General features: G+C 49.1%; 1 protein-coding gene across 4 annotated transcripts; it reads right to left on the bottom strand.

The window, feature by feature from the left end:
* Positions 1–401: 401 nt before the first annotated feature.
* Positions 402–19,172, bottom strand: HCLS1 (hematopoietic cell-specific Lyn substrate 1). 4 transcript variants are annotated; one of them, XM_056340827.1, is made up of 15 exons: positions 19,017–19,172; positions 16,681–16,764; positions 14,973–15,046; positions 14,233–14,362; positions 12,871–12,981; positions 12,170–12,224; positions 10,029–10,139; positions 9,397–9,507; positions 8,643–8,698; positions 5,288–5,357; positions 4,923–5,059; positions 4,155–4,262; positions 3,341–3,650; positions 2,493–2,564; positions 402–2,116 (listed from the first exon to the last, which is right to left on the bottom strand). In XM_056340827.1, the coding sequence occupies exons 2-15, from the start codon at positions 16,762–16,764 to the stop codon at positions 1,980–1,982; spliced, it is 1,566 nt and encodes a 521-aa protein (XP_056196802.1). In that variant the 5' UTR covers positions 19,017–19,172; the 3' UTR covers positions 402–1,979. The 4 variants fall into 4 exon arrangements, with proteins under 4 accessions (XP_056196802.1, XP_056196799.1, XP_056196800.1 ...); XM_056340824.1 differs by having other exon boundaries at positions 3,341–3,653; positions 4,155–4,265; positions 19,017–19,171; XM_056340825.1 differs by having other exon boundaries at positions 4,155–4,265; positions 19,017–19,171.
* Between the last annotated feature and the right edge of the window lie 952 nt (positions 19,173–20,124).

The raw sequence follows: 20,124 nt of genomic DNA, 5'->3' as shown, positions 1-20,124 counted from the left end.
AGTGGGACCCCCTGCACCTCTGCTGCTGGCAGCTGGCACTGCACTGGGGTGTGCGCCCACAGCTTCTCACATTCTGTGCCACCCAGCATGTCCCCAGTTTATTCCTGTTGTGATGGTACTTGCATACCACAAAGGAACAACAACCAACTCCCACAGCGGCACATTGAGCATGGAATATGTTGGTTCAAAGGAGGGCTGCAGTTTGCGTTGGATTATGACTGAAAACTGCTTTAAACATTACAAATAAAATATTTCCTCTTGTCCTGCTTTCCCACCTGCTCAGCCTTTTCCCCACAACTGTGATGACGCAGGGCTAGAATCAAGGGCCCTTTTCACTGTGCAAGGAACTGAGCCTATAGCAGACACAGGGGATGTGCTGTCACAGAATAACTAGGATACAATTTTAGTCAGGCCAGAACAGAAGGAGTTTATTACTACAGCTATGAGGGAGAGCACAGCGCAGCAGTGACAGACACTGCTGACACGAGCTCTGCCCAAATGGGGCAGTTACACAGCTTGTATACCTTCAGGTTATGCAACTCATTCTTCACCAAACTGTGTCAGATAAGCAGGATATTGGAAATAACAATAGCATTCATTCTTCAGATAAAGAGGATCTAGCCAGCATACCCTTTAACAAATAATTCACTCCTTTGTTAATTAAACTGGTGAGACCATTACCTGCAAATATTTAATTTGTGAGTCTTACAAAGGCCTATGAGGCATTAACTATTTTACTACCATGCTGGCGAGGTCTGACTTCAGCACTGGGCTCAAACCACCCACCGGCAGAGAGCAGAGGCTGAGCCAAATACTGGATGGGGGAACCTACCTTTGGCACTGACTGCAAAGTGCACGAGCCCTTAGGCTAGAGGTGAGCTGTGGGACTGCTCTTCCCACCCCACCTGCATGTGTATGCTTATTTATACTGTCAGAGCAGTTAACAGGAAAAATGGAGCTCTCTTAAAAATATTCTACTGCCTGTATCAAGCAGCGCTTATTCTGATTTGTTTGATAGATTGAAAGGATTTCCCTAGCAGAACATTCCTCTGATGCACTGTCTGGATGAAGAACAAGATGGTTATTAACACACTTTTCACACTAAAAGTGAAGCCTTGTAGTATTTTTCTCTTGCTCCAAGAAAGATTTTCCAGAACCATTTTTCTCAGAAAGTAATCTAATTTTTACACTTACTTTTTCAAGGTTTACCCCAGAAACAACACATCTCCCAACAGCATTCTGGGCACACAGAGGAAAAACAAGCGAGTAATCTCCTATCTTAGCAGGATCATCCTACATTTTCATTGAGCCAGCTCACACTTCTCTGGTTTAATGGAAGAGCTCACTTCAGCCAAGCTCGTGTCTGCGTCCAGGGAAAGTCAGCAGCGTTCACTGTGGTGGTCAAATGTTCCCAGTGCCCAGCCCTGATAGACCAGGTTTGTGTTTCTCTACCCCATGCTGCAAACACAGTTCATCCATCCTGCAGGTGGAAACCCTTCCTGGGAACAAAGGCAAGTTTGGCCTTCACAGTGCTCTTTTCCTCGATCCCTGGGTAGGATGACATCCAGGGCCACAGCAGCTTAAGCAGGTCCCACAGGTCATGTCCCTTCTGCCTTGACCTGATCAGAGCTGGTGTTTCTTTTCTGTGAATTGCCCTGTTGGGAACTGGAATGGACACACTTCTCCTGCAAACTTGATGGTTGACATGCGGGACAGCCTAGGTAGAAAAGACGTCTTGTATCGTACTCACATGCTCTTAAACAATCCCACCTTTCCCATCTGGACATGGATGGGAACTCTTCGTCCCAGGCCAAAGTCCTCTTCTGCACAGGCCAAAACATTCTTTCAGACACTGCCAGTTTGTTCCTTGGTATTTCTTGCATGTAGACATGCCAAGCCAAATTAAGCTAATAACATGTAAAAAGCTGAAGCAGAGAGAGGCAGAAGTTTGGAAGGAAGCAGCTTGAACAATTCTGGTTTCACTGAAGAAGCTTCACGTAATTTGCTGGAAAGAGGCCTACTTTGCCATGACACTGCCCCCGCCACCAGCCTTCGTCTACCATCTCAATGTGTGTGATTGTGTCATCAGGGTCAAAAGAAATCTCATCATCTCCATCTGCAAAAGATTTAAGAAAAGATAGTCACAATGCAAAGAAGATAACCGCAGAGAGAGCTGTTTTTATGTCTCTCCTCTCCCTTCTGCCAGGAGGAGAATATAGAACAAGCATTCAGGTAATCCTCAGACTTCATCTCACCTAACCCCCATCAAACAGCACAGATAAGGCAGAGAAAGAGCAAGACTTTACAGATGAAAGATGAAACTTCTCTGTTTCATCTGAGTCAGGTTTCATTCTGCTTTCCAAGAGGAAGAAATTTAAACCACCAAGTTGAAATCTTTTCACCACTACTGATAGTGTAAGCTACCACCTCCCTGTCACACCACCCTGGCCAGCTCCCAGTGCCTCTCCCCACAGCCTGGATGGCAGACCCACCTCCCTGGTAATCGTAGAGAGCCACTGCACAGGTCCCAGGCACCTCGACCTCATAAACATTGTCCGTTTCCCCTGCAGAAGACAGGACAAGCAGATAAGAGAGAGGCTGAAAGCAGCTGTATAGATGTGGCCAGTGCCACCCTCCACCCAGTTGTCAGCCTTGGGGTGAACCACACATCCAAACCCTACCAACAGGGAGAGATGTACCATGGCTCAAAGTGAGGTACGGCTTCCCTCCCCTTCTGTGACGAGGGAGGCGAGGTCCTGATGCTTCATGTTCCTCTCCCAAGAAAAAGGCTGGACATAACTCCAGCCTGTCCACTTACCATCTCCAGTACCAATGAAGCTGCGACAGAAACATCACCAACAACAGCCTATGAGGTTTGCTTATGTGCTTGGAGGAAGACTAACCTGCACTCCTCACACCCAGGAGACACCACCAGACCAGGTCCCATGAGCACTAGCCATTTGAGCAAATTAAGAGAATAATTGGGCTGAATTAGGAGGGCATCCCCAAGCCTCAGTGCAGCACTAGCAGTCACTTGCCAGGAAACAGGCACCAAGAACATCAGTCCAGGTCCAGCTTCTTTAGATCCCATGGCAGCCCTCAGTCCTCCTGCTGGAGTTCTGCTCCAACAACCTGGCCCAGCATCCCATACAGCTGATCTCGCACCTTGGAGCCAGGTAAGGGAGTGGAAGATGACCAAGTCTCCATCATCATGGGCTGCTACCATGGCCACAGTAGACTTCAGGATAAAAATTCCCTCTGGAGTCTATTCCATACATTCAGTGAGGTGAGCGGACAGACACAAGCTCCCCAGGACATGGGCTTTTCCATCAGTACTCACCTAGGTGGGGCTGGCTCTGGCTGGGCTCCTCAGGAAGAATCTCCTCATAGTCCTCACCTCCATCTCCTCCCTGGTCATAGATGGCATCCAGCTTTCCCAAGGGTGCTGGCAGCTCCTCATAGTCAGCACCTCCACTGGTACTGTCACAGTAGTCAGAGGGCTCTGGCAGCTCCTCATAGTCTTCACCAGCATCCAGACTTTCACTGTAGATGGGCTGATCCTGGCTGGGGATCTTGCAGAGTTCTTCACCCAGGTCTGCTGGCCTCGGTGGCAAAGTGGGTGGTGTTTCCTCATCCTCCCTTTTTGCCTCCTGCTGTGAAATGAGAAAGTGCCAGCAAAGTCACCTGCAAAGCATCCACTGCAAGCAGCTCTCCCGTGACTGCACAAGGCCCAACACAAGGGAACCAGCTCCACTGTAGGTGCCTTTAGAGACACCATGACAGAAATGGGGCATCATCCTCCGCACAATGGGAAAACAGCTCAGCCATTAGGTCTGTGCTGAACTGGCACCTGGGGTTGCTGTGAAGATGCTCATGGCTCATTTATTCAAAGCTCTTTCACATACTTAGCTACAGCTCACTGTACTGCCACTGCACTGACCCACTCCAAGAGCCCAGCTCATGGTGTAAGGTGCTGTGCAGGCATGTCCCATCACCACCCCAACATCTCCCCTCTCACTCCTTCCAAAGCCTCTCCCACACTGCAGCTGTGCTCCCCTTCTTCATGCAGGGCTTCCCGTAAAGCACAGCCCCCTCCCAGGTGTAATGCCCTCCGTCTGCTCCCCCTCCTGCATCTCCTCAGCCCACTTTGGCACCTGTTCTGCTTGTGACACAGCCCTGTCTCGGTCAGCACTCTTGAGCACCCTTGTTGGCTTGGTGGCAGGGGCTGCCTCTGTGTGGTCCTTGTCTCTCTGTGGGATTTCCTGCTGGAGAAAAGGCATCAGATCCCCTCAATCCCTTTGAATGAGATCCCAAGCAATGTCCGTTCCCATTCTCAACTCAGAAAATTTTCCTTCAGCTGAAATCTGTTCCAGCTTACAGAGCACCTCTCAGTTTTCCTCCAGCTGAAATCTGTTCCAGCTCCCACAAACCTGCCCTAAGGACTGGACACTAGCAGGCCTGTAATGCCTATGGGGTCTGCAGAAAGCAGCCGTGAGGAGGGAATCTATCAGGGAGTGCTTTATTAGTGAAGCATTAGCTGTGCACTGAATGCAGAAACAGCACGATGTAGAAGGAGGTCTTGTAAACGTGAGGGTTTGGATGCAACCTCCAGTTTGGAAAACCCTGACTGCAGTCTGTGGGGATGGCAGTACTGGGGAGGTGTGATTGCACCGTGCTTGCCAGGCACTAGAGGCAGAAGGCACAAGGGGTCATGGCTGGGTGCAGACCCGTCCTGATCTGTGTGCCAAAAGGGAAAATCCAGTGACAGCTGTGAAGTTCAGTGGCAGTCCCTGGCAGCTGCGGGGAGGCAGTTTAGGCAAGAGGTTACTGTGAAGAGATCGGATAGACACGGAGCTGCATGGCCCTGAGGAAAAGTCCGGTTTGCAGGCCTTGGAGGACATGGCAAGATGGCCACGGCTCACCTTCCGCCGAGCCACCTGGTACTCCCGAGCCTGCCGCCTCATCCTCTCTTCCTCTGCCTGCCTTCTGCTCTCCTCCTCTGCTGACTTGGCCATGTTTTCAAATCGTGACCGCAGGCTGCTGGTGCCACTGGAAGCTCCTGCGGAGAAGACAGTTGATCACACATGCCCAGTGGCTCCCTTCCACCACCCCAAGCATCCAGGAGGAACCTAGTCCTCTGCCTCTCCCAGAGAAACTTGTAATCCAGCCACCTTCTCCTGTCCCTCAGGTGAAACCCACATCCCACCACAGCACAGGCCAGCCAGTGTGCTGCCATAGAGGGACCACAGCTTCCAACCAGGCCCAGGGCTGGTAATCAGTTTCTCACCTGCCTCCAGAGATCTTGTTTTCTCGTATGAGGAGGTGGGAGCTGTCATCTCGTTAAAGCCAGCGGCACTCTGTGAGAGGAAGTGAATGAGGTGTTCAGCTTGTTAGGCAAGGACAGTGCCAAGGTCTCCTGCTGGGTTTGTCTACTGGTGACTGCAAGCTTTGTTTCCAGCTGTGTCTGTCCTCCTCTGTACAACTGCCACAGCCCTGTGGAGGCTGCTGGCTGCAGCCCTGCTCTCCTGGTGCTTCCCTGCATTGTGGCAGTGCCTGCTGCCCTCCAGCCAAAGGCAAGGGCTGCTCCTGTTAGACGGGTGGCACTCCCAAGGGCTGGAAAGGTTGCATGGAGCCAAGCAAAAGAGGCTGCACAGGGGCAAGATGATGGCTGCATGGGACAGCAAGGCTGGGCATTCATGGCAGAAGTGCTCACTGGTAATGGTAAAAAGCTGAGTGGATGCCTGGCAGTCTTGCTGAGGTCCAGAGAGCCAATGTCCCGTGCACTCGGGTGCACTCAGGGGCATGATTGGTGGCAGGGGCTGCCTCTGTGTGGTCCTTGTCTCTCTGTGGGATTTCCTGCTGGAGAAAAGGCATCAGATCCCCTCAATCCCTTTGAATGAGATCCCAAGCAATGTCCGTTCCCATTCTCAACTCAGAAAATTTTCCTTCAGCTGAAATCTGTTCCAGCTTACAGAGCACCTCTTAGTTTTCCTCTAGCTGAAATCTGTTCCAGCTCCCACAAACCTGCCCTAAGGACTGGACACTGCAGTTGCAGTCCCTGCAACCATCATGCCCGTGCACTCACAGTGGCATGATGCATGGAAGCACTTCCCTATTGGATGCGCAGCTGCAGCTGCCTAACCGTGAAAAACGTGCATCCCTTCAGCAGGTCGTTGCCTGCAGTACATGTGTACGGCAGCATTGGCTGGAAAACATCGAAGTGAAAATATGCGTGAACGTCTAAGCTATCGCTGGCTTTATGAGATGTGAAGAGATGGCTAAACCGGTAATAGCATCGATGAGATGATTGCAGCAAAAAGAAAGTGACATACAGGGAGTTTATCTACTTTAATGAGGCAACTACTTCATACAAAAAGGAAACTGCAGGTAGGATCATCTGTCAGACTAATGCAGCTGTATGTAGGGCTCCACCTGCAGGTGTCACCAATGGGCTGGGGTGGCCGAGCTCCTACTACAGTCAGCGTTGCCCAGAAAGTTAGTTCTCTCCTTAAAGAAGACACCTGAGCAGGCAGTCAGAACCAGGTCTACACAAAAGGACATGTTGTTTATATGACAGTATTTAAATTCAGGAGTCTTAGTGTGAGAGCTGAATCCTACACTTAGTATTCAAAACTTTGTCAAAGGGGAGTTAAGATTGCCTTAAGTGGTATATTATGCTCTACTCTGGAGCAGTGAATTCAGCACTACTGCAGTGCCTGAAAACTAGGCAATCAGGAGCTTCAGTACTTGCCAAAATATACTTCTTTTTACTGTCTTTGATTATGCTTCAATACTCTCAAAATGAATAAATTCATGTTCCACTTTGAGCTGTTCAAGAACTGCATATCCCCTCTCTGCAACCTGCTTCTAAAATGACTCACAGCCCTGACTTTTGCACAAGCGCTCATCTGATCTTGCATGCTTTTTTCTGCCACATACATGATGCCTTGCCTTTTGACAATGCACCTCCATTTGCTGTTGTTAAATACATAGACCATGCTAATCTCTTCTGCAGGCAGGATGCCATTCCCACTCTGCTACCGGCTCAGCCTACACATGCAGCATGAAAAAGAGCATGCTCAATTGTTACGGGTATGCGTTTATGTCCTTCCTTGGCTTAGAGCCCTGCAGAAAGGTCATCGTCTCCTTCCTCCAGCTCCTGAGTGTGGTGATGTTGGTAGCATTCCAGGCACAACCACTGTGCCCAACAACAGAAAAAGTATGGTTCAGGGAAGGTACCCTTGCTTCCTTCTCCAAATGCCCCAAGGCCCCACCACCACCCAGGATTCTCATCTTTTAGGGTATCCCCATCCATGCAGATCATCATCCACCAGCAAGACCTCCCTTCCTGAACAAGCTTGCAGAGTAGCCTGCCAAAGCACAATGTTAATTCAAGTGCCCGAGACAGTCTGCGTCATTTTGACTGCAGGAGAACCTTTGCCTGGTTTCAGCCCAGACAGAAAACTTGAACCAGCAAACTGGATGAGCTCTTCTCATGCAAGGTTGATCCCTGCCAATCCCAACCCTGCTGGGTTTTGTTAAGGTTTGCAGGTGGATGACTATGCCCTGGCCTGAAATTTAGCTAACTGACCTGATCATAAGAAACTCCTGGACAGGACAGAAAAAACCTGTGGAAGGTAACAAATAACAGAGAAGCTGACAAGTTACAGACAGCGCCATGAGGAATGGCCAGATTTTACCAGTAGTTAAGGGGGAGCGATATGGGGCCAGTCACTCCTGCACAAAGCCATACCGGCTGGGGAGTAGTATAGGAGGATGAGGAGCCATATACCAGAGAGGTCATAGATCTGTATCACATACTGGAAAGACCATGGAGATCTGCAAGTTGGCTACTTGAGAGACCAAAGATTCCAGTCAGCTTCTGGGAAACCTTGTTTACGTGTGGGTGTGACAGCTGCTAACAAACCTTATGCCTTGAGTAAGAGCAGCTAGAGGAATTGCAGCCACAGCGGCACCACCTTCTCACTGGAGGTAGCCCAAGGCAAGAATCACTCTGTATGCATACTGCTCCCTGCACGATCACCACCTACCAGTCAGTGCTGGGGACATGACACCAGATGGGCTTTCAGTCTGGTCCAGCAGCCCTCCTGTGTCAGAGACAGTGCCTGCATGGTGCAGTAGCCTGTGGCCTCTCAGACTTCTCACAAGGCTGCACTCTCACAAAATTTCATCTCCAAGGAGCCATCATGGCTCATCCTGACTGTATTGGTACGCAAAGGGCCTGTAGGAGTGATGGCAAGCAGCCAGAACACTCCCAGTATCTCAAATGGTACTAGATATCCAGGAGGGAACAGCCTGATGCCCTTAGAAAGCTCCTCACTGGCTCTGCTATTAAATCCTGCCCCAAGAGAAAGCAGGTGTATGACTGTTCAGTCCGAGAGTGCAATGATTCAAAAGCAGCCGAGAATGGAGAAAACTTCTTCTTCCTTGCATTATGATGTCCCCAGGCTGCACTCCTCTGCACCCTCTGGTATTTACACTGGGCGACTTCCCTCACCCTTGCAATAGCTGTGCACAGAGCAGTGGGACCTCATCTCCAGCTGGGAAGTCTCTTCACTTGCAGCAGTGCACTGAGCAGTGATTAGCAGGAAGCGATTGCAAGCTGCAGCATGTGGTCTTACCTTATCTACTCTGTCCTTCTGGATCCCATAACGGCCTCCAAACCCCTTGGCATAGTCTGTATGGAAAAAATGGGGCTATTTTATAATATTTTATATTCTGTGTGCACTTCTGACTTCAGTATGCTGTGAACAGGGAAATTCGTTAGCTCTGTCTGCACCTTAGAACCATAGAACTGTTTAGGTCGGAAAAGACCTTTAAGATCACCAAGTCCAACTGTTAACCTAGCACATATGGAACTAAATAGAGATAATACATGCAAAATGCTCTGGACAGTAACTTTTAAGACTACTCCTTCATTCCTCTGAGCGAAGTGCACAGGTGTTCAGTGCTGTACACTGCCAAATCTGCTTCCAAGGCACTGGCGTGAGAAGCCAGTCATGCCATTGGAGTGCAATGTGGCCTTAATCACTGAAGTTATAGTCAGGCCATCCCTGGAACCTGCTTTGCCTCATTCCCATGAGCTCACCTTTCGAATGAGCTTATGATCAGGATCATACCTCACAGAGAAAGCACAGTATAGTCTGGGAAGCCTGATTCAGGGACTTGGATTCCATGTCCCCCAGCGATCCAAGCATGCACCTACTCTGGCAATTTATCCTTGCACTTTGGGAGTTCACAATGTCCCAGCTGCTCTGCAATGTTGTACACATTCAGTTTTCAGCAGCTCGATCTCTGTCAAGTATGAGCCACCAGCTCTACATACGTGTGTGCTCCAAGGAAATTGTGCTGCCAGCTCTGGTAGTATTGCCCTACCTGTCTGAGATGCATGGGGTTGCACTTCCTCCTGATGGTCCCAGCCGTGAGCGCTCTTGTCCTGACGATCACTCTGGACCCCAAACTTCCCACCGAAGCCCACAGAATAGTCTTCAGCCACAGGCATCCAGATCATGGCATGGAAGACAACAGACAAGGGAGGGAAAAGAGAAAAGTGGCAGCACTGTGAGCTCAGGCTGTTCTAGCAGGGGCAATAGTTTCCCCTGCCCAGGACTTAGAGAAAGACATGGAACCAGTCCAGATTTCCCCACTGGTGGCTGCAACAACAGCCCTGCCTTGCCCCTGGGACATGTCACCTGCTGTTAGCACCTGTCTGGGCTTCCCCTACACTTCCTTTGGTGACATACTGCCCAGGAGATCCCTGTGCCCATAGAAATCTGCTGCTTTTCTTCATTTAGCCTGAATTTTTTCCAGCAGTCGGGCACCACGCAATGGCTTTGTTCACCTGACCCATTTCTTTGCTGCAAGCACTGGGCACCCAACAGCTTACCGCAGCTTTTCCACCATTCATGCAGCAGGCTGCAAAAACCAAGCACAGTGTCCTGCAGCCTCAGTGGGCACAGTCCCAACAGTCCTGACACTGCCTGCTGCATTGGGCTCCCCCAGCTCACCTTTCTGAGAGTCATGCTTCTCTGCCTGGCTTTTGTAGTCAAATCCCACTGCTGCTTTGTCCACCTTGTCCCTCTCCACACCGTAACGGCCACCAAAGCCTTTGGAGTAATCTGGGATAGTGCATGGAGAGAAAAGCTGCCCTGAGCATGGGGCTGGTGAGGGCAGGAGGTAAAATGGGGAGCAGCACTGGGGAGGAGCAAACAGGGAGGAGGAAGAGCAGCAGGGATGATGGGGAACACGTGTAGAAACAAGGGATTTGGAGGAGTCAGAGTGGATGGCAGGGAGCACCGTGAGGGCCATTAAGGACGAGGGCAAGCATGGGTCATGGCAGCAAGACAGCCTGAGCACCATGATCAGCTGGAGACACAGCAGGCTGAGAGGGCAAGGAAGAAAAGCCAAGGGCAGCTGGGGAGGCAGTGGGAGCTCAGCCACCCAAGGACGCAAAGCCAAGGCAAGACTTGGGCACTGACAGCCTGGGCATCCACCCACTCACACATCTCCAGAGCAAGGATTTCAGCCTGTGGTCTGCCAGTCTCTGAAAAGGTCTGTGAACAAGTATATTTAGCCCTTGAAAGTACAGAAGAAATAGCCAAGTTATCTCAACTTCTACAAGGAAACCACTGACTCTTCGATACTGCAGCAAAGGCTGAAACCCACATTTCTGGAGACATGCTCCATCTCTCCCCCAGGCTGTCTCTGCCACACTCGACCATTGTGTGATAGAGGCACAGCACATCTTCCTTATGCCTCCCCTTTTTCTATCTTCTAAACTAATAATGTATTAACTACTTCAACTGTGCTCAGTTACTCTCTAAGGACTAGCTTGTTATTATTGGCTGATGTCCTAAGAAATTGCAGCCTCTATCCTAGCTTCTGGCTGTATAGAGGCACTTTCAGAAACCTGGTCTGCCAGCTCTGTTTCCAAACCCTGCCCTTCAGGAGTAAATCAGTTACCTCTCTTTGTTCCTGTTCTTACAGGTCTGCATTTCACAGGAATGAGTTGGGGCATCTCCGACAAATTTAACCTTATCAATCTATGAAGACTGTGATCTAGAGAAATATTAATGAAAACATTTTGTATTCAAGAATGGGTCTCTGTTTCATAGAAGCTCAGTTACTTAAGGATGAATCTGTAAGTTCTAGAAATGTCTTAAACTTATCTCAATTAAACTACTATTTACCATTATGAAATGGACCTTTTAGGATGTTGTTTTCAGCAAATGTAGATGTTATGACTGTTATCTTGTTGCTGGAGTTTCCAGTATGGACCCATTTTTATGAAAACCAATCCAAACACCTTAGCCTATTTCTAACATTTTCATTTTGTCTTGAGCATTTTCTGTGGTTTTACACAACCCGATGAATTTCTATGTCTACAACCTAGTATACAATCTCTTATAACGGAATATGTTAATGTAGCACAACTGCAAGAGATTCGTTCATTCAAGATCAACCAAGAATACCTCAAAACATCTTCCTTCTTTTATAGTTTCCTCTGAAATGAACATGATTCAGTTCTTCTTTTCTTGGTAATGTACTCCTCACATTTATCTGAAACAGTAACAGCCCTTGCCCTCTCATCCTTTCTTGGTTGCAGAATACTTATAATACCTTTAGTTTCAGTTCTTGTGAAGTTCTTAATGAATATAGCTGCTCGTATGTATATGTCAAAGCTTGGCTGAGTCATCTTCAGAATTCTGCAAAAGTTTGGGTGCTGTACAGGCTTTTGTTTCCCTATTTGTTGTTGTGCCCTTTCTTAAATGCCACTTTTTCAGAAATGACTTCTCACGTCCTACAGTGCTTGGATTCCTGCTGGAACTGTTGCTCAGAAGGACTTGTAGAGGAAAGGGAGAATCAGCCATCCACTGGGGAGGTGAGTGGGGGTGTCTTCTCTGCTCAGCCATGACATGGTTTCCATCAAAGCAAAACATAGAGACAAGCCAAACATACAAGAGAAGGGTGGTGACAGGACAGCATGGAATGGGGCCGGCAAGGGTGACCGACTGGGAACAGGTATATGAAGCAAGTGACAGGTGGGGGATAACAAAGGAGACTGCGCCACAGCAGACAGCACAGGATATTTGGAGCAGAAGAGAAGCTGGGCAAAATGTCGAGGGGCCACACGTGCCCATGGACTTGCCTTTCTGGGATGAGTGTTTCTCCACCTCACCCTTGTATTCAAAGCCCAGTGCTGACTGGAACAAGAAGGGGAGGAATGTCAGTCATCCTGAGGGCTAAGCTGGGTCTCACCCACCCTCCTCCAGGGACCGGGCTGGGACCCTGCTCCCTGTCTTGTGCTGCAACATGCAGACGCCTGGCCACTCCTCAGCCTCTCACACCACCCCTGCTGTCCATGCGGCAGTGTGTCCAGGGACAGCCCCTCACAAGTGTCCATGCACTCCAGGTAAGAAGGCCACAATCCTGACCTCACTTCAGCAGACAAGGCAGCTGGGCAGCGTTGGACACCTGTATGTGCACAGGAGGGACAGCATCCTGCTGTCCCCGTCCAGTTCTGCCACAGCTTAGGGATCTGGAGATGAAAAACACCACCCACAGCCCCCAAGACAAACACAGTGTTGCCCGTATAGGACAGTGGAAGCACATTAATGCACAGCAAGGAGTTAATCTCCACAAGTGCCCTGCAAATCGTCATCAGTCATTGTCCTGCACACAGGAGTGAGCTTTGTGTTCCAGTGGAGACCACGGTGCATGGCATGCAGAGACCTGCAACCACCAGCACTTTGAAAACTGCGGCCACAATCCTAAATGTAGCACAGTGTTTCAGGGGCAGCACCGAGCACAGGCGGCAAGTACGCATTTCAGCTGCCCTGTCCAACACACCTTGTCAGCTCGGTCCCGCTGGACTCCATACTTGCCCCCAAAGCCCTGGGCTGCATCCGTCTGCGAGGAGTGCTTCCCAACATCAGCAACGTACTCGTGGCCCACTGCGCACTGAGAAGAGAGAGAGCATGACATGAGCACCCACGGTCAGACTGGCAGGGTGGACAGAGACATAGGCGCCACACAGTTGTTCTGCCCCACTGACGAGATACTGGTAGTCATGAGGTGACAGGTCCAAACTGACTGTGCTGGTGGCAGCGATGCCCTCCACACGGCCTTTGCCAGTACCAGCTCTGCTCTGAAACCTGTGATGTAGCTTCAAGGGCAGCCATCCCACACAGACTCCCACTGCCAGCTCATCGTGCAATCCATGGGATGCTGAATACCTGCTGCTCCCAAATGCCAGTGGTGTGGTGAATAACCACATGGGGAAACTGAGGAGAAAAGTGTGGATAGGCATGCACAGCTGGAAACCCGCAGGCAGCAGGTCTGGCACCTGCTCCCTCTTTTCTGTGTCTGAGGGTGAGGGTCAGCACACCTGACTGGGATCACCCTTTATGCCTAGCACAGGCCCAGCCAGGGTCCCACTGCACTCTGCTGGAGGTGCTGTGGCCAAGAATTGCACACACTCCTCAGGAGATGGGCCAGAGGCTAAATGCTTACAACATCCTGGTGCAACTGGACAAAGGCCGAGGAGCTGCTCAAAGACATCCTCACTCTGCTCTGGCAGAAGGGTTTGAGCATGGCTGCTCCATTTTGGCTTCCAAGAAATGTTTGTTTCCTGCTCTGTCATCCTGGTATCACGCACGCCCACAGTGACCCCACAAATTGAATACTACTGCAATCTTATCATCTCCCTTTGGAAAAAAAAAGAAGTATTAAATGCTGTGTCTTGGTCCAGATGAAATGTACAGGAAGAAGCGTGTTGATGGTTATCAGAAAACATAAAACAAATTTGATGTGAGAACAGCGAGTATGAGCTAGGGCTTCATCCTGGGGGAGATATAGCAGACGTCTGCAATGGAGAATATGAGGAAGGAATTATTATTCATTAGCTCTCCAAGTACAAGTAGGGAGGCACGTAATTTAATTGTTATGCAGCCGTTTTGAAACAAACCACAGAAAGTCCTTCTTCACCGCTAAGGGAGTGTTGCAAGGAAGTTGTAGAGACAAATTATACAAATGGGTTCAGACAAATCCTGGAGACCAGAGTATGGGCTACTTAGACATGTGTGAATCTGCACAGCCGTGCCAGCTCTCCATTCTCTCCCTTCAGGGTCAGGCAAGAAAACAGGGATGCTCTTTCTTTATGAGAAAAAGACTTTTCCACTGTGGCCCAAGGAAGCCCTCTACAACTGTTACCTTATCCATTCGGTCCCGCTCTGTTCCAAACTTGCCCCCATAGCCATAGGAGGCCTTGGGGCCCGTCTCCAGCTCCTTCTTCTTGATGACCTCATGTTCCTCCGACACCTTGTTCCTCAGCTGGTGGATGCTGGTGAGGCAGAGAGAGTCAGGGCAGGTCACTGTGGGATTTTGTGGACCCATGCAGCCAGCTGGAGCACCCCTGTGCCCCTGTCCCAGCCAGAACCCAGCACAGAGCAGGATATAAACCCACTGTGGCCACACACATGCAGCCACTGCGCTGTGGCAGGAGATGATGCTACCCTGGGGGCTGGTGATGGACCCAGGGTGGCAGGGTCTGTGTGTGCACCCAGCCCCCATTCAGGGCTACACTCTGTCTTCAGAAGGAGCCCAAGGCTTCCTTTTCTGTGTGCTGCACTAGCCACACTGTGCAGGGCAGTGCTGGGGCATCCCGGAGGAGCTGCTGGATGGGGTCAGCTTGGCCAGGGAAGGAGCGGGGAAGTCTTTAGGGACAGCCACTGTCTGGAGGCAGCTGAAAGCTGACGCCCGGCACCACCGCAGGTGGCCTGTGAGCCCTGCTCTGGGGCGACACCAGCACCCCAAACGAAGAGCCTGGATGCAGCAGGCAGAGCCTGGGCCGGCAGGCTGCAGCCCCGAGGAGCTCCTCACCTGGCTGAGGCTGCTGCTCCCCCGCCACCCCGCTGCTTCCCGGGCCCGCCGCCCCCGTGCCCCACACTCACTCGATGTGCTCGGCACGTCCGGAGCCCTCGATGGTTTTGGCTCCCCAGCGCTGCTCCTTCTCGGAGATGTCGTTCTGCAGAGCCAAGCACAGCCGTCAGCAGCCGTCCCCGGGGAATAGGGCTCAGGCCCTCGGTCCCCAGCCACCAGTGGGGCCATGGGTGGCCCCGGCCCTTTTCCTCAGGGAGAAGCTAGCCAAACAAAACTTCTCTGGAAATAGTTGAGGAAAAATAGTGGAAAGATGCTGAAGGGAAGGTTTGAGTCAAGGCCAGCTGTTCTGCCTCAGCTGTGTTACAACAGCACTTGTTCGGTCTTCTCAGAAGGCCTGGATGAGTATTTGATAAATTGAAGCATCAACAAAGACTTTCCTAATATAAGGTAAAGCTAAAAGTATGTATATACGAAATAGATTAAAAAAAAATAATAGTCTTACTCCATTCAGGCTTATTTTAAATGCTTCCACAAATAGAACAAATGAAGTAAAATAAAAGAATTTTGACAGCATAAAATTTTGTAAAACATGAATAATTGGGAACTTTGAGGAGGGGACACACTTTTCTGTCCCAAAGTAGAATTTCTTATTGGAAATAACTAGGCAAGACTGAACTTCAGAAACACAGGACTCTTGCACAACAGAAGAGTGTCTGTCAAGAAACTACCTTGGAAAGGAAACCAAAATCCCAACAGAGCTGAGAGACCTGCGGCTGTAAATCGCGGCTGACACTCCTTGGCGTCAGGAGGACAGGACTTGGCTGTGCTGTACGCTCCTAAGAGCTTTAGGAAAAGGGTATGAAGAATGTCTTGAGATAGTAAAGGACTGTTTAGATTAACCAACCACAGGAAACAAAGCAGTGCAGAAAAATGTTGTGATGCCGAATCAGTGGATGACAAAATTGTACATGAAGGTTAGTGTTAATAAGTACAACATTAAAGCATATGGGGGGGAGGGGGGAGGGGGAAAATCCTAATTATGTCTGCACAACGATGGTTCCAAAATATGTACCATTCAGGAAGGAGTAGGAAATTTGGAATTATGTGCAATTATGTAGAAGAGTAGCAAATACAGAATGGGCCAAAAAGCTGAAGTGAGTGACTTACTAGGAAAGGAATAGAGAATCAAACAGAAAATGAAAATCATGACACTGTATGAACGCATGGGGTTCCCACTGGCTGAGCCCTTCTATTCTCTTACTATCTCACCTAGAGAATTGGACTAGATAGAAAATGAGGCTATTCAGAGGCATGTAGCTGCATCTGTACAAGGTGACCATAAACAGACTAAGATTTTTCCATTTAGAAGAAAGATAAATGAGGGCAATGCTGGAATCCTGTACAATTACCAACAGTGTGGGAAGGAGAAAATGTAAGCTTTTGCTATTTCTTGTAACATAACTTGTGGGGAGGGCTCAGTGAAGTTACCAGGGAGTAGGTTTAAAAGAAACTAAATATTCTCTACCCCTTAAGTGATACTACTTGTAGTCAGATGTGTGGTGCACTGATGTAGGAAGTTCTGGATACTAAACATAGATAAGGGTCGGAAACAGTTTAGATGACCTGACAGTACCTGTGAGGCATTGGTGGTATGCTGTGCCTCACCCCCAGCCCTGGACCAGGTGACCAGCATATGCCTAGAGCCAGTGAAACCTTCACACCACCACCACCCCACCCCTCACCCCACCCCCATTATGGATTACCACATCAGACACTCACCACAAAATCGGGGTCAGTGTCCCAGTCGTCTCCCTGAGCCTCAACCTTCACTGACTTGTCATGTCCCACGACTGCTCTCCACATCTGCACAAGGAGGACGCGCCATCAACCAGAGCCCAGCCTGCGGGCACTGCTGGCTCACAGCCATCGGCATGTCAGACCACAGCAGTCATGGTAAAACCAGGGCTGGAAAGGGACCCTTGGAGGCCATCTGCCCTGCTGATCTCTCTGTCATTCATACAGCACAGGGCACCCCAAAATTGCTGCTCGTGAGCCCCAGCACCACTTTCAGCAAAACACAGGCGTTTTAAGTGTAAACCACAGTCTTCATTCAGGCTGACTCCGTGGTTAAAATGCACACCTTATTTTAATGCAAATTAGTGCCAGCATCCAAATGCCTGGTTCTGCTTTTCCCACATACATTAATGCTCTGTGCTGTGGGAGACTGTTCCCTGCTGTTAAGCACTGTCATGGCACACCACCAGGAGCCGTGGCTTGCTCTGCCACCATGATGCAATGCTTATTTACCTGAGGTTGGACTCCTCAAGTCTCTTGTCTGTTTTCCAACCTTTTCATCACTGCCTAGCGTGCTAGAGAAGGTTCAGAGCAAAGCTGTACTCTGGTCTGACGGTGCTGGTACAGTATGCCGTGTTGTGTTTGTGTGTGTCAAATGGTAAAAAGGGGAAATAGAGCCAAAATCATTACGTATGCAGGGCTGCAAAGGCTGCAGCTGCGGTGGTGCAGCTTGCACAGGCTGTCCAAAGAGGCCTGGAGGAAGTGATAGACCCAGGAAGAGGAAGTTACAGAAAAGTAATGTAAAAACTAAACCTCCTGCATTTCATTTTCAAGGGGACAGTGAAAAGAGGTGATGAAAAAACCCCTCCCAAACCACACGTTTTCTACAAAATGAGAGACAGAAGAAAGATTATTACATGGCTGGCTTGCCCCTACACCACAAAACAGAGCAATCATTCTCAGCAGAGCTCTCACGTCCCACCAACACCGCTTGTGGCCTTGAGGAGCCCCAAATTGTTCTGTCGCCCAAAGCTGCTTGTCACTTGGCCAGAAAGGCTGAACAGAATGCACAGCAAAGACTGTGCTGCTGAGCCCTGTTTCACATCACTGCAAACACCACGTAAACCTGTGAACAGGCCACCAGGAAGGAAGAGGACTGCTTGGTGGTGGATCCTCGTTTAACAGTATGCTTTTGCTATGAACTTCTCAACAGCACTAACCTCTCAATCCCACAACCATAGGGGAGCCTACAAACTGGCCCCAGGTGCCCAGGACAGTTGCTTTTTGTGCAAGCAAAATGTTTTTGCTGAACAAGTAATTAACTGTGCGACACAGAAAGCTGTTAATAACCTTCCAGTTCAGTACAGTGCCCTGGTCAGTTCAGTTTCAAGCTGCCCTTACCGATTACATAGAGAACCAGCACTGTAAGACCAGGGAGCAAAGACAACAGAAACTGAAAGACCACAGCAGGGACAAGTCTTTCTTTTATTAAACAAAACCCACATAGTTAGCTAAGGGAGAGGATGTGGGACCAAGGCAGATTTACTGTGAAGATCTTCCCCAGGCTGCCTCAGAGGTGCTGGGGGTGGGGGGCAGCTGTCCTACTCCAGAACACTGACAGTAATCTCATGACAAACTGAATACAGCTAATTGCAAATGGAAGCAGGGGAAGCAGGAAGGCTCATGTGGGCAACATAGCACAATCTAGCAATACCTTTCCTCTTCTTTTTCCCTTCCTAATTTATTAACATCTCTTATGCCAAAGATTTTTAAAAGTTTCTGGCTCATTTTTGTTAATGATAAAATAGCTGCAAGAACCAGCTAGGACAGGGCTGTTCAACAGGGCAGCTGATCTGAGCAGCTAGCTCAAATGCAGGTGGTTCAGGATTTTGAATACTGCTATAAATGGTTCTTGACCACCTATTCTCCAAAGCCACCCACCGTGTATCTTGGGAACCATGAGTAACCTGAGTGTAATCACAACTCAAGGCTCCAGACACCCTCTATGAGGAATATCAGCCACGGTAGCGTCTCAACCCTTTAGTTTGTCCCATTTTTCCCCTTGAAAGCATCCACTACAGCACAAATATAGGGCTACCAGACTTAGCACAGTCATGCTGGTTGATCTGAAAATGTGGTTCTTTAGGGCCTCAAACACAAGAGCAGCAACTATGGCCAAAGAGCAGACTACGAAGCAAATGCTGAGCACTATCAACTCACTCATGCTGGGTCAGGAAGCAGTTCTCTTTGCCCACCAAAACCCTACTTTTCTGGTTGCTGCTTTTCACATCCCACTCCCCAAACCCACTCATCTTTCTTACCTTAAAAGGCTCACCAGCTCCTGCTGGCAAATGTGCTGCTTTTTGCTCTGGCACCTGTTGCTAGTGACAGCTTTAGGACTGCTGTGTGCTCCTAGTTCCTGGTTTAACTTCATCTATCTTCGCTTCCTGTGTCCCAGCCCCCATCTCTGCTCAAGTCGTGAGTACCAAAACCTGCCCTAGTGCGCTGCAGTTCCTTTGCATGCTGCCTATGCTCAGGGGTGCTGATAAGGCGTACACCCAGGACACAAATTTTGGACTCCAGAAGTAGTGCTTGATGGGGTACAATTACACTTCTCAGTGTGCAAAACCAGACTGTGATCTCCATTTTCATCTCTTGCAAAAAAATCACTCTGCCATAAAAGTACAAAAAAGTTAAAAGGCTGAAGCCCCTGGACTTGACGATTACAAAGAGATCCAAAGAAAGCAAGGTACTGCTTACAGAACTTGTTATGAAATTTGATTCAGTACTTTACAGCACATTTAAAAAAATATATAAACACACAGAGGCATACACACACATATACATACACACACATGCAAGTTCTTCCGGAACCAAAAGAAAAAAAAAAAAGTAAATACCAGCTAGGAAGATGGAAAGCATGTCATTAAAGAATCCTAAACACTTACAGATTAAACTCTTTGGTACATTGCCTACTGGTGGAAAGTGCACAATTTTGGGATGAGTAGCATGAATCACACTAGTTTGACACTAGATAAACATCTCAAACCAAAATAACTTCCTTTCTGAATGAGTCAAGTGAAGCAAGAAAAGTTCCTAGGGTAGCAATTTCTATTTGACACAAGGGCAAGATATTCAGTGCTTGGAACAGAGTAGAATATGTCAGTTGGAAGTGACCTACAACAATCATCTAGTCCAATTGCCTGACCACTTCAGGGCTGTCCACCAGTTAAAGCATGTTGCTAAGGGCATTGTCCAAATGCCTCTTCAACGCTGACAGGCTTGGGGTATCAACCACCTTGCCAGGAAGCCTCATCCAGCATGTGACCACCCTCTTGGTAAAGACATGTTTCCTAATTTGACAGTGTCCTGGGTGACATCCTTGTCTCTAAATTGGAGAGACATGGATTTGACAGATGGACCACTCGG

This window comes from Falco biarmicus, chromosome 5 (genome assembly GCF_023638135.1).
Source record: "Falco biarmicus isolate bFalBia1 chromosome 5, bFalBia1.pri, whole genome shotgun sequence".
NCBI classification, from domain to species: Eukaryota; Metazoa; Chordata; class Aves; order Falconiformes; family Falconidae; genus Falco; species Falco biarmicus.
Note: the sequence above shows the minus strand (reverse complement) of the source record. Positions and strands in the feature narration are given on the sequence as shown.

What these genes read in the sequence shown, in the direction of transcription:
- HCLS1 (XM_056340824.1), bottom strand. Translation starts at nt 16,764, where the DNA reads ATGTGGAGAGCAGTCGTGGGACATGACAAGTCAGTGAAGGTTGAGGCT. An exon ending in GAAACACTCATCCCAGAAAG is followed by an intron (nt 10,140 to 12,169) that starts GCAAGTCCATGG and finishes GCACTATCCCAG; the next exon opens with ATTACTCCAAAGGCTTTGGT. An exon ending in CCAGAGCCAGCCCCACCTAG is followed by an intron (nt 2,565 to 3,340) that starts GTGAGTACTGAT and finishes TGTCTTCTGCAG; the next exon opens with GGGAAACGGACAATGTTTAT.